Source organism: Pollachius pollachius (assembly GCF_949987615.1).
Source record: "Pollachius pollachius genome assembly, chromosome: 6".
NCBI classification, from domain to species: Eukaryota; Metazoa; Chordata; class Actinopteri; order Gadiformes; family Gadidae; genus Pollachius; species Pollachius pollachius.
Window position 1 is genome coordinate 4146467 of NC_136939.1, and position 14616 is coordinate 4161082.

A 14616-nucleotide genomic window follows, 5' to 3' on the forward strand; every position below is an offset into this window, starting at 1 on the left:
TCTGGTTGTTTGACCGGCTGTTCATATCTGTTTAGCATTTGGATTTCTGATTTTATTTTTATATGTGGTAATCAGGGCGTCATTGAAAAAGAGAGCCTACTCTCAATGGCCTTCACCCTGGATAAATAAAGGTTTAATAATATTATTATGTTGTGATATTGATCTAAGCCGCCTCCCCTCTCTCTCCGTCCGTCCGTCCGTCCGTCCGTCCGTCCATCCACCCTCCCAGCAGCAGCCATGGTGACCAGCAGGGCGGCGCTAAAGGGAGCGTGTCCCTTGGGCCAGTTCCCCTGTGGTAACATGAGCCTCTGCCTGCCCCAGAAGCTGCATTGCAACGGACACAAGGACTGTCCCAACGGGGCAGACGAACGCCGCTGTGGTGAGGACCTGTGTGTGTGTGTGTGTGTGTGTGTGTTTGTGTGTGTGTGTGTGTGTGTGCATTTGTGTGCATGTGTGTGTGCAGGCATTTGTGTGTGCGTGAGTGTGTGTTTGTGTGCATGTGTGTGCAGGCATTTGTGTGTGTGTCTGTGTGTTGGTGTGTGTGCGTGCGCACATGTATGCCTTACAAATACAAATAGATGCACAGTGCATATTATATTAATTTCATTAATCTAAAATACTAAATCTGTCTTTAATAATTCATTTTCCAGCCAAACACAATGCCATCCATAATGCAGAAGTTATGGTTGCACTAAACAACAATTACCTTTTATCTGAAACCCAATCCTTAGTCTCTGAGTATTACTAATAAATCTTATATTTATTATCTGGAACAAAAACTTCCCTACTCAAAGCTTCTGGTTGTTATAAGAAACACATTTCAAAAATAATTATGACTGCAACCAGAGAGAAGACATTTCATTATGGTAAAGGCCAAAATAATAACTTGAAATGTTAGCTTGAGGCTGGATTGTGCTGCAACACTAGAACAGAACGCAGTGGTTCAAAATAACATGTTATTCCGGTTCAAAGGGACATGGAACATCCAAATTAACGCATTTCGTTATTGTTACAGCTGTGCTACGTCAAGCCGGAAACAGTAGCAGAAATAGCCTTAGTTTTGTGTCTTTGTGTAGCCAAGAAGTACCATTAGCTTGTCACAGACTAACAGCGAAACCTGTAAACCCCCCAAAAAAGGCTGCCACATTTTAAATTGCTTTCGTTGAGAATCAGAATCAGAAAGGATTTTAATGCCAAGAAGGGTTTTACACCAACAAGGAATTTGTTTTGGCAAGGTGTCGTATCAACGACAAGGTGCATACATTAAGACAATAAACAATGAACAAACAGGGATTATCATATATACAATATAACACAATATATAAACAAGCAGGGACATAAGTGTTGAATTAAAAATAGGATAAAATAGAATAAAGACTAAAGTAAAAGATACCTAAAAATGTATAAGAATTTACAAATTGTTGATTTACAAAGTGCCAGTCAGTGGGGGGGGCGGTCCCGGGAGCTGTTAAGGATCCCAACTGAAGAGGGGAAGAAACTGTTGAAGTGGCGGCAGGTTTTGGTCCTGATGGACCGCAGCCTCCTGCCAGAGGGGAGAGTTTCAAATAGTGACCAGGATGGGAGGGGTCGGCCATAATCCTGCCTGCCCGCCTCAGAGCCCTGGAGCTGTGCAGGTCCTGGAGGGACGGAAGGTTGCAGCCAATCAGAACCTTCTCAGCAGAGCGTAGGATACGCCGCAGTCTGCTCTTGTCCTTAGCCGTAGCAGCAGTGTGCCAGACAGCGATGGATGAGGTGAGGAACAGACAATTTCAATGATGGCAGTGTAGAAGTGCACCATCATAGTCTTTGGCAGGTTGAACTTCTTCAGCTGGCGCAGGAAGAACATCCTCTGCTGGCCTTTTTTGGTGAGGGACCTGATGTTCAGCTCCCATTTCAGGTCCTGGGTGATGATGGTGCCCCGGAAGTGGCAGGACTTCACAGAGTGGACTGGGGAGCCGCACAGGATGATGGCGGCGGATGGGTCTGGGTTCTTCCTGTAATCCACAATAATCTCCGCTGTTTTTAAAGCGTTAAGCTCCAGGTTGTTCCGGCTGCACCAGGCCACCAGATTGGTCAATCTCCCACCTGTAGGCGGACTCATCCCCGCCAGAGATGAGCCCGATGAGCGCGGTGTCGTCCGCAAACTTCAGGAGCTTGACGGACTGGTGACTGGAGGTGCAGCTGTTAGTGTACAGGGAGAAGAGCAGAGGGGAAAGAACACAGCCTTGGGGAGATGCGGTGCTGACGGTCTGGGATTCAGATAAATGTTTCCCCAGCTTCCCACGCTGCTTCCTGTCAGACAGGAAGTCTGTGATCCACCTGCAGGTGGAATCGGGAACGTGGAGCTGGGAGAGCCTGTCCTGAAGCAGAGCTGGGAGGATAGTATTAAAGGCAGAGCTGAAGTCCAAGAACAGGATTCTGGCATATGTTCCAGGGAGTCCAGATGCTCAAGGGCGTAGTGCAGAGCCATGTTTATTGCGTCGTCTACACACCTGTTGGCTCTGTAGGCAAACTGCAGTGGGTCCAGGAGTGGGTTGGTGAAGGATTTGAGGTGGGACAGTACAAGGCGCTCAAACGACTCCATGACCACAGAGGTCAGTGCAACGGGCCTGTAGTCATTCAGTCCTGTCGATCTTGGCTTCCTGGGGACGGGGTTGATGGTGGAGACTTTGAAGCAGGCTGGCACATGACATGTCTCCAGTGAGGTGTTAAAGACCTCCGTGAAGAGTCCATCTTCATTTGTCCTCTTCTTAAGGACTAGTCTGTATTGACCCAGTCCTGCAGCTCCTCTTTTGGATTCAGAAAGAATCTGACGCCGTCTGATTCTTTCATTGTGTTGGCTGGTTTTTCTGGACATTTAATCAGAGAATGGCTGGCTCAAGGGTCAGGAAGTTTCTAAAGTTTAAATTCCGGTCCATGAACCAATGAGAGTTTGGGATTCTCTGATTATCACAAGCAGATGGTCGACTCAAAATACCAGCACGTAATTAATGTTTAATTAAATTGTTAACTGCTCTGCAACTTAATTGTTCGGATAATGTGCACGTGTGAGTATTTCTTGGTATGGTCTCAGTCATACGTGAACAACCAGGTAGGGGATAGGAACCCACAGGCAGTCCGGGAAACCAAAAGCTTTTATCTCTTTCTTTTTGTGTTTCTACAGAAAAGGTTCGATAAACAATTACAACTTGGATATGTAGTGTGCTTAAATATATTTATATAGATATTGATGCTTAATTTTTTATAGATACTTGTGTCATCCCCTGCTTAACAAAAATCCTACCGAACCGAAATGAACCCTGTCCCCAAAACTGGGATATGAACCGAACTGTGAATTTTGTTCATTGTTCCATCCCAAATATATATAAATATATGCATATACATACGGTTTCAGATGTAATCATGAATAAGATGAATCATACAGGCCCGTTCCTATCAGTACTCATTACAGAAGATGAATTAACGTCCCTGACAGTCTGCATTTTCAGATAATATATCATACTAAACATTTTATGACATAACTAAATCAGTTGTGACAGAGCAACCCATCTGATAGAAATACACGTGGAGAAATGAAGGAACAGAGCTCTGTGTTTCAGGGCTCATCAGTGCCCTGAGATTACACTCGGCCGGGATTCATCAATAGACTACATGACCTTGAAAAGGCTCCAGCAGGTGAAAAGGTCGTGGTGTGACTCTGCATGGGGTGCTCATTAAACGTATCCGTGTGGGTCTCCTTCAACAGGGGACAACATCGGCTGGGCCGACCTGTTTGCAGGGACCATGCAGGAACCCGACTCTGTGGACCTTGTATTCTTTGACGAATGTTGTAAGTTTCTTTACAGTGTGTCTTTATATTTTCTTTCTTAACAGCGTCTGTCTTTACACCGTCTGTCTTTGCAATGTGTGTCTTCACAGTGTCTGTCTTTACAGAGTCTGTCTTTACAGTTTGTGCCTGAACAGTGTCTGTCTTTACTTCCAGCGTGTGTCTTTACAATGTCTGTCATTACAGTGTCTGTCATTACAGTGTCCTTCTTTACAGTGTCTGTCTTTACAGCGTGTGTCTTTACAGCGTGCGTCTTTACAGCGTGTGTCTTTACAGCGTGTGTCTTTACAGCGTGTCTTTACAGCGTCTGTCTTTACAGTGTCTGTCTTTACAGCGTGTGTCTTTACAGCGTCTGTCTTTACAGTGTCTGTCTTTACAGCGTGCGTCTTTACAGTATCTTTCTTTACAGCCTGTGTCTTAACAGCGTGTGTTTTTACAGTGTCTGTCTTTATAGCGTGAGTCTTTACAGCGTGTTTCTTTACAGCGTGTGTCTTTACAGCGTGTGTCTTTACAGCGTCTGTCTTTATAGCATGTGTCTTTACAGTGTGTGGTTTTCCTCTGTTTGTCTTTACTCTGTTTTTATGCTGTCTTTCTTCACAGTTTCTATCTTTAAAGTGTCCTTAATGGAGACACTTTAAAGTGTCTCCTCCAAATATTATGCAAGGCCCAACTTTCCAAATGATAAAGCGTGCCGTTTCGTTAAATTAGGAAATGTGCACATTGTGTGCGTGTGTTCATTTGTGTGAAAGATACAAAGGCAGTAAGCAGATTGAAATCGTAAAAACAGTTCCAGTTCCATTATTTCCCTGCATGGCATCGAGCACTTCCTTCTTTCATGTGGGATTGGGTAACGAAAATGTCCCGGACAAATTAGTAGTTGACACTAGAGGGCAGATTATGGTTCCACATCGACGCAACGCAAAGGCGTTTACGGACCAGTTATGTCCTTGCATCCACCACAAGGGCCTGACTTGCCCCTCCCAAAAAATGTTAACCTTGCGTCGAGGCGCAGCAGCATAGCCCTTACTGACGCAGCAGCAAGGGCTGTGATTGGTCCGCTCACTAAAACCCGCCACAGAACCAAAACAGGTTCGCTGCGAAGCGTCTGTGCGGTCCTTAAGTTGAATCAACGTGGAACCATAATCAGCCCTTAAGGATCTAGTAGATATCACTTTTCAACAGGATTTCAACAGGTTGATACATTTCAAATTTCCGTTTGGTTCGATTCTCACTTTTATTACGTGTGTGTTGTTGTGTCTTTGTGTGTGTGTTTGCGTGTGTCTGGATTTCTTTGTGTGTCCGTGTCTTTGTGTGTGTGTCTATACTTGTGTTTATGTGTATGTGCGAGTGCCTGTATTTGTGTGTGTATGTGTTTGTGTCTATACTTGTGTCTATGTGTATGTGCGAGTGCCTGAATTTGTGTGTGTGTGTGTTTGTGTCTATACTTGTGTGTATGTGTATGTGCGTGTGTGTGTGTGTGCCTGTATGTGTCTGTGTCTCTGTCTGTCTGTCTGTCTGTGTCTGTCTGTCTTTGTGTTTGTGATTATGCATATGTGTGTGTGTGCCTGTGTCTATGCGTCTGTGTGTGTGTGTGTGTCTGTGTTTGTGTGGTTCTGCATGTGTCTATGCCTGTGTGTGTGTGTCTGTGTGTGTCTATGTGTGTGTCTATGCCTGTGTGCGTGTGTCTGTATGCGTGCGTGTGTGTCTATGCCTGTGTGTGTGTGCCTGTGTGCGTGTCTATGCCTGTGTGTGTGTGTGTGTCTGTGTGTGTGCGTGTGTGTCTATGCCTGTGTGTGTGTGTGTGTCTGTGCGTGTGCGTGTTTGTCTATGCCTGTGTGTGTCTGTCGGTGTTTGTGTCTATGCCTGTGTGTGTGTGTGTGTCTGTGTGTGTGTCTGTGTGTGTGTCTATGCCTGTGTCTGTGTGTGTGTGTGTCTGTGTGTGTGTAGTCCTGCAGGAGTTCCCAGATACCTGCGACTGCATCCAGACCGAAGTGGAGTGTGTGGGGGTCAACCTCAGCGCCGTGCCTCAACTCTCCCCCAACGTCACCTGGCTGTGAGTGTCCCCGTCCACGTGCACGTGTGTGTGAGTGCACGTGACCTACGAAACCGCATTGACATCGGTAAACCAATGAATGAACGGATGACCTCATGTTTCGATGTGGATTCGTGTTTCGGCGGCTCACTCATTTAGATTGTCGCAGCTCTTTGTTTCGTTCAATGCTTAAGGAAGGCGCTGTTCATTGCCGCACAACATTGTTTATTTATGCGTCTTGACTAAATGGCTAATGACTTTTGTGGATCCTGAGGCAAGTTGAAAACTCAGTCTGCCTCATCACGCACACACACACACACACACACACACAGAAACACACACACACACACGCACACACACAGACACACACACATATACACACACACACGCAAATAAACACACACACACACACACGAACACACACACACACACACACACACACACACACACACACATATACACACACACACAGACACACATGAATAGACACACACACACACACACACACACACACACTGACTGACTGTATTGTTATATCTTCGAGTTCTATTGGAACCGTCAGAGGAGGCAGGCTCCCCTATCCTCCTCTAAAGAAGGCAGCTGTCCCTGATTGGAGATCCTCAACGTCCCAGAAGTGCTGGTGGTGGATGGAGTGTGGGTGTATGTGTCTGTGCGCGTGAGTGTCAAAGCCTGTCCAATACATAACAATATCTGGATGATATCACCATACATCAAGTAATACACAAAATCATGCACATGTTTTGTTACGTTCGACCGGTAAGTGCCGGTCACTTACGTTTGTTCGTTTGTTATGTTGTTTGTAATGGTGTCCCATTAGTTTTTACTTGTTTTTACATTCGCGCCAGGGTTTCTAAATCTAAAACTCGAGTCAGAACTCATGTAAGGAGTGCTTTCCATCTCCAAGGATTCACTTATCTAATGAATATGTCTCAACACGTCTCTCTGCTGTGCACTATTAGTTGGTCCTAAAATCCCTTACAGGCCGGCGACAGTGGGAGTCACCGTTGTATAGTTACCGCGGTATTGTTATCGCTTGGATTTATTAGCCACCTATTTGGATGGAAAACGAGAAGATTAATTAATTCCCGTAGCAGCCATCACTCAGCGGTGATGTAGCTAGGGTTTTGTTAATGTTTGACACAAGTTTGAAACGCTTCAGCGGTCGTTTAAGCACTAAAACAGCCCGACCTTCATTCATAAAGTGTTTGAGAATCTGTGGGAAGGGGACTTCAGTCGAAGGATGCTGTCAGCACATAACGTGTGAGCCCACGAACAACCCCTCCATGACTCTCACAACAGTGTGTGAGCAATAAACTGAGTAGAGTGGGTGCGCACGTTGTTCACAAATAGAAGTTGTGAGATGCCGAAGATCAGTGACTGAAGGTTTGACAAGGTTTGATCAGGCTTGATGGCCATTGTTTTACATTCTCATTAAATGTCCGGAGCAGTTAATAAAGTACAGACATTTTCTCTGAAGAACCTCATGGTTTCCAGTGTCCCGCGGCTTCTTAAGGTCAAGAAAATCCCACTACAAGAGCCTTCTCTGGAAAGAACAACCAATGGGTGAAGGTGAAAGCCATAGATACCATGCTGGCAGGACTGGAAACCCATATTTCCCAGCTATCTATACAACCATCGAATACCGTTTTAGTTTTCCGCGCCCCAGACTGAATTCCAATTAATTACCTTTTCCCTCTTTATTATGGCTTGTTAACTGTACCCTTGTGTGGAGAATCATTGATTGGTGGAGCAGGGGTGAACGAGCAAGGCTGGAAAGGAGACTGCTGAGTTGCTTGAGATTCATCGACACACACACACACACATACGTAACATTCGTCATAGTTCACTTGGACATCGAAAGTGTCTAAGTGAACTATGACGATTGGGCATAGCATCTGAAGATTTAGGACGCAAGGGCAAGTGTAATAGCAATTGAAAAGCCAAATCCCAACCTGCGGCAGATAATTTTTTGACAGAGCACATTCCAGTTTGCAATTGCCCGTGAGAGTGTGAATTAGATTAGACTTCAAATCTTTGAATGGTTTTATAGAACCTTCCATTTAAAAATGACTTCACCAGACTTTTATTAAAACCAGATAGTCCAAATACTTGGTCCATCTAATAAAAGCCATTAAAAAGGAGCTACATATTCTGATCCAGCCTAGTCCAGCTGCTCTGCAAAACAGTGATAACAAATCATCAGAGCCTGGGAGGTACTTCTAAATATAGGAAAGGTTGGAAAATGTCCTGCCTTTGATGCACCACCCCTTGCAATCTAGACAACCTTTCAAGTTCCAAATGGGACCATTGTCAAATGTATTTTATTTGTTACACTGTGTTTCTACAAAGGCAAGTCCGGGCCACAGCACAGATGCTAACACTTTGTTTATGACTAAAGCTCAACCTCTTTATGATATTAGGATAAATTAATCTCCAATTTGCAAGCAGTCCTTGTGAGCTCTCCAGCAGCACTCTCCTTTTTGCATGGTTTCTTCATCTCCAAGGTAAATCCCCAAATACTTTAAACTACCTTCAGATGAGGCCGATTAGCAACTCCTGTGTAGCCCAGTAAAGCTTCCTGCTGCTACAGCTTCACTGCCAAGGCTATTTTTGTACCTCAGATGGTCTCAAATGTTTTTAAATGAGAAAATATACATATTTATTGCAACCGCACGGCAGTCTGAATTTTGGAAAAAAGTGTAATTGCTGCTCGCCCCTCCCTCTCCCTACTCTTTTGAAACCCTGCCCATTTAAAAAATATTGGTTTGCTAAAAAAACCTAACATTACATTAGTCAATTGCTGCTGCAGAGTCTGAACAAATTACCCAGATCCCCTTAACCTTAAAGTGAGCGTTGACGACGCATTTAAAAATTGTTTTCTTAAGTATATTGTTCCTTCAATGTCACTTAGATTTTCCATTGGGGCCAATGACATTGTCCACTTATACCGATGAAAAACATCTTGAATTAAATTCTGGTAACACCACTGCATCTAAAAGCGTGCGGTTCCCATCCTCTTTAGCACAATAGCCTGTGTATAGCATGCCTAGCACGATGCCTCCTAGCCTGCTCCGTCTTTGTGTAGGGTAGGCAACAATCCTCCGCGTAATCTGTTTTAGAGATTGGTCACAACCGGCTTGTTTTTATTTCATTTCAAAGGACCCCCTTTTTTTTAAGATTGTTAAAAATTGAAAAGTAACTAGAAAACTAAACTTGTAAGTAGGTCTGATAGAAGACTTGAGAACTAATTTGCTGATTCCCTGAGGCCAGGGGTGTAACACACAACTCTGAGCCCGATACAAAAGTGTCTCTGTGGGCCCCCTTCCTCTCTTGAGCCGTGTATCTCATGAATCTTTAAACATTAATTTTTTTACAAATATTTGACAAAAAAATTTCTGAGGCTGTTTCTGAAACTAAGTGCCCTGTGGTTCATGATGTTGAGCTCTGAAAGGTATTTTATTTATTATATATATATATATATATATATATAGAGAGAGAGAGAGAGAGAGAGAGAGAGAGATATAGAGATATAGATATAGATAATAAGACAGACATGTAAATTGACATTGTAGGTATAATGCTGGTTAATTTAGGTTCTTGATTGATTCATGATATACAATGCAATAATGCTCCAAGCTAGATCCCTAGATCCCTGTAACTCAAGACCAATGACTTCGAAACCCAACCACTAAGTATGTTGACTTGAAAAATTCATTCCTAAGTGTTTGCAAAACTCGCTCGATCGCACAGCACAGTCGCACGCTCTCTCCTTCCTGTCCGCCAAAGTTGGAGAGAGACTGAGAGAGTGAGAGAGTTACCGAGAGTGGGAGAGAGAGACAAACAGAAAGAGGACAGCTTCTTGGTGGCAGAGTTGAACAGCCATCTGGATTCCCTACCGTTCCCCCACCCCCGCCTCAGCAATAACATGGTCCACTTGTTGGACGTCTAGTCCCCCTGTGGTATGGCTGGAGTTAGAGTTGCCGGGTCAGAGACCAACGAGCAGAACTACTCAGCTGCCATGGTCATTTCATTGGACTCAATTTGCAGTATTCCTTTCTTTCTGTTTATTGTATTATTTCATCTCTTTGTTTGTTGGTCAGGAACAATGTAGAAAACCACCCTGGAACCAGGAGATTCTGCGAGCTCATTTTTATTTATATATCTTTTTAGGTTTAGGAACCTTTGCACAAATTTGGAATTTGGTGTGAATAATATGTCAGTCCAAAACATGAAAGCAAAGTTTCTTCCCTAAGATTATTGATGACCATTAAAATGAAGTGCAAATACAGTTGATAATTGAAACTAGGTAGTCAACCCCTATATATAGTGTGTGTGTGTGTGTGTGTGTGTGTGTGTGTGTGTGTGTGCGTATGTGTGTGTGTGTGCGCACGTTGTTAGATGCCGAAGATCAGTGACTGCAGGTTTGATCAGGTTTAGTAGCCATTGTTTTACCTTCTCATTAAATGTCCACAGCAGTTAATAAAGTACGAACATTTGCTTTGAAGAACCTCATGGTTTCAAGAGTCCAACGGCTTCTTAAGGTCAAGAACATCCCACTACAAGACCCTTCTCTGGAGAACACTTGGTGTTTCCAACGAGACAGCAGCAGGATGTTTCTGTCGAGTGCTTTGGCCCCGAATCCAAACTGTTTAGGGTGATTAGTGGCTCTCTTATACGCCAGTGGACCAGTTGTCCTGCCTCACTCTGTTAAAGGATCTCTGGGATCATAGATAGAATACAAATGGGTCGATAGTCGTCTGCTCGGTCTGCTCTGCCCAGCCTTAAACGATTAGCGTCACGATCGCTTTCTTTCAACTCTGTGGGAATTGACCAGCTCTGATACATTTACCATATTTGTGCTTAATCTGCTTGGAACCGGCATCTTAAATAAGAGCAGTATCCAATCTAAAGTTCATATATTGCAAAATGTTCATCCAAAATCTCTGAGCTGATTTTGAGGTCAAGCGTTTTCATATTTTTGGAGCATCTTTAGGAACTGAAAAACTGATCATGACATTGCCCCTTGCTGCTGCAGAGTCAGAACAACTAACCTGATCCTTCAATTACAATGAACCTAAATACCTAATTTAGCAACTGACTCATTTAGGTATTCATTATATTCATTTAATGAAATTTCACTGAAGGCTGATGCCTTGATGTCGACCCTGCACCTCTTTTCTGACTGTGATGAAAGTAAGTAACTTTAACGTAGAGAAAATTAAACCTACTTTTCCAATGAACTCTTCGTGATTCACTATTTTATGTAGAATCTCTTTGTCTTGGACGAACCCAATTAGGCTGGATCTTATCACTAGACCCGCGTCCCCCCCCCCCGCTGTTGAGGGCTTGATTAATTGGATTTGCTACGTGGGTAATTGGGTCTAACACAACGGTTCAGATCTTTTGGCATCCAAGCGCACCCAGCTTGTCCCTCTCCCTTACCCCCCACTAGCCCCGTCCAGACATGCTGTTTCACGTCGCTAGATGCAGGCACAGATAAGTGAGTTCAAACCCCTTTGCCAGTCACTATGTTCGCAAATTGGCTCTGAAGGAAAACATTTGGTTGTGGTTCTGCAATAACTTATAATAAGCTAGGTTTGAAGAGTCACATGTTTGAATTCTGTTCTGTTGTAATAATCTAGGTTTAGAGGGTACCAAACAAGATTAGTTAGGTTAGTTTGAAACACAGACATAACATAACTTAACTTCACAGTGAGAGCATACACGTTGACATTTCACAGTGTCACTTCATTGTAGCACAATCTAGAGCCACAATATACTGCAGTGAGAAAGTGAGTGTCTGACTGTTATCCGTGTGAAGAGAGGCCCATTTCATGTCCTTACCTTGTTTTAAATGAAGGCATATTAATATTCCATGTGTCTATTTCAATTTAATACATTACAGCTCTTGAAATTGGCTTGTCCCTTTTCATCTATTCTGAGTTCTCTCCAAGGTCCCGACAAAATGCCTGACCCGTGTGTGTGTGTGTGTGTGTGTGTGTGTGTGTGTGTGTGTGTGTGTGTGTGTGTGTGTGTGTGTGTGTGTGTGTGTGTGTGTGTGTGTGTGTGTGTGTGTGTGTGTGTGTGTGTGTGCGAGCCACCATCATGCCCATGTTTGCAGTGTTGTTCTCCTGAGTGAGGGGTTTACGGCCTGTGATGGTGAAGCTGGGGGAGTTCCGTTTATATCTCCTGTATCCCCCCCGCTCGGTCATTAGATAATGTGCACTCCCTGCACACCATTAATGGGTTCTCTGGACTAAGAGTTCCACAAGACTCGCTCTGAACTGAATGCTTATTTTTATGGGGTAACATAATTAATATCAAATGATCTTTAAATTCTCTCTCTCTCTCTCTCTCTCTCTCTCTCTCTCTCTCTCGTTCCAGGTCCTTGAGGAGCAATAAGATACGACTGTTGTCCGACTATGTTTTCTCTGAATATTCCTCCCTGGAGAGATTGTAAGTAATTCCTCCAGAAATGACAGTCCGACACATTAAGAGCCTCAGAAATGTCTTCCTTAAGTATCTTATAAAACGAGCCGCAAGGGAAAACATTACCATTAGTAAATGGTAAATGGTTATTACCATTAGTAAATGGTAAAAAGAGGCTCATTTAGAAGTCTTGACAGCACAAAGTTTGATCTGAAGACCAAAAAAGCCATGAATAATAATAGTCGCGTATTCATTCCTCATAAAAAAAACAAAAACTGTAGAAATGAGGTAGCGCTTTATCGAGCCTCCCAGACAAACGAAGGACAACCCCCTGCCAACGAGGTCATGGAGTGAACCGTTGGCCTCAGGGACTCAGAGCTGAGCGGGGTTAGGTGATGGAGAAGACAGCTGCATGCTTTCTCCACAACCAAGGTCCCAGCTGAGCTTTGAACAACACATTGATTTATTGGCGTGCGAGCCGACAAATAATACCGACTTTGATTTGCATGTTTGGAACAAAGTGCTGAGATTTATTCAACCGCGAGAACATCCAGCACCGCTCCAGCGCAGAGGACAGCTAAGTGAGGGGAGGAACACTTTGTAGTACGCACAATGCGTGCGTTGCATAATGCATAAATTCATATTGTTAACCTAAGCACCTTGATCTCTAAGACTTACAAGAGATCAGGGTGAAAAACCGAAATCAAGTGGATTTCCATGAATCGCCGTTGGCTTCATGGAAAGCGACCTATAAATCTCATTTGTCATTATCATAGTGCGGTGGGATAGTATTCATCCCTAAATGAGGAGGCTTGTTAGAGCACTTGTGGCTCGCAAACCAACAGATCATACTACCAGATTTAGAGATGACTGTAGGGAGGAATTCTCGAACGTTCCCCACCCTTCCACTGCGGACATGGCCCTAATATATAAAACAAGGCTCCCCTCCCCGGGGAGGGCTCTTAAAGACATCTAATTTGCCAAAATTGAGTGATATACATGTTATACAAAGAAAAAACAACGGTGGGCCTCGTCATAACTAATATATATATTTTATTTTAATTCAATCAAGTAATTTAAAAAAAAAAAAAATTTAAAACCTTCATTTTTGGTGCCCCCCCAGGTACTTGGTACCCTACGCACTCTGCGTACTCTGCGTACTCTGCATACTCTGCGTACTCTGCGTACTCTGCGTACTCTGCGTACTCTGCGTATAGGGAGCGGCGGGCCTGACTGCGGACGGGAGGGGAGTGAAGTTCGAAACACCTGCGCGAAAAAACAGATGAATAAACGTTAAAGTACATCCTATCAACTATGGTTTCAATAGCTCACAAATAGAGCTATTGGAAGAAGGACGGGGCGGCGCGGAGACACACGCGTGACATGTGATTTAGCGATTTGTTCCTTTCTCGGCTCATGCTGTAATATGGAGCCGTTCAGTGTCCCGCATATATTGCCTTTACTAAATCACACAATCTGCGTCTGGTTTTCTTCAGTTTGTCCTCATCTTCGGTTCTGTCTCTGATCTCAGGTTCCTCCAAAACAACGGCCTGCACACCATATCCAAGCACGCCTTCAGTGGCCTCCACATGCTCAAGAAACTGTGAGTGACGTGCTTGCCGATAAACGGTGAACTACGAGGTATCCCAAGCACACAGGTCTGCTTTTGATTGCTCGCTCAAGGAAACCCAACCAAACCTCCCCCTGCAGTTTAATGCTTTGGCTGATGACCGCAGCGCTGCTGTTTGTCTTAGCTTTAGACTCGCTCGCTTGCTTGGATTTCAAATGCTCAGAGGGGGCAGACGGTCAATGTCAAAGTCCGCACTGCATACAATGTGAAAGCTTCCTGTCTGTTTTGTCTTTCTGCCTGGTTGTCTCCGGGTGTCAGGAAGTGGTTGTTGTCTTGATTTGCAAGCCTTGCTCAATTCATTGAGTCTGCATGGTAGGCCTTCAGCCCAGCCTACCGCACACAGCATTACGCACACAGCGTTTAAATGAGAGGAGGCAACAGCTTCTGAGATCATGCCCTCGGCTAGCCTTAATCCTGTTGCTTAGCCGAACTTGAGTGCACTTTTGTATTATAGGGTGGCTGGATGGTCTCCGAAGCTGGAGACTATTTTTTTAGGGAAAGAAAGCAATATGTTATTGATTCCGTAACAATGTAGACTGAAGAAACATATGATAAGGTTGTTTCATTTTTATTTTTTGGCTTGTCTCTCTCTCCCTCTTTCCATCTCTCTCTTGCTGTCCCTCTATCTATCTCTCCCTTGCTCTCCCTCTTCCTTGCTCCCTCTCTCTCTCCCTCTCT

At 44.1% G+C, this 14616-nt stretch overlaps 1 protein-coding gene across 1 annotated transcript in view; it reads left to right on the forward strand.

Moving 5' to 3' along the window:
• Nucleotides 1–250: 250 nt before the first annotated feature.
• The window catches only part of rxfp2a (relaxin family peptide receptor 2a), a 44666-nt gene continuing 30300 nt past the window's right edge, over nt 251–14616 (forward strand). The window contains exons 1-5 of the mRNA XM_079738364.1: nt 251–379; nt 3746–3829; nt 5774–5879; nt 12264–12335; nt 13840–13911. Coding sequence (XP_079594490.1) covers nt 301–379; nt 3746–3829; nt 5774–5879; nt 12264–12335; nt 13840–13911 — 413 coding nt within the window. The 5' untranslated portion in view covers nt 251–300. The remainder of the gene's footprint in view (nt 380–3745; nt 3830–5773; nt 5880–12263; nt 12336–13839; nt 13912–14616) is intronic.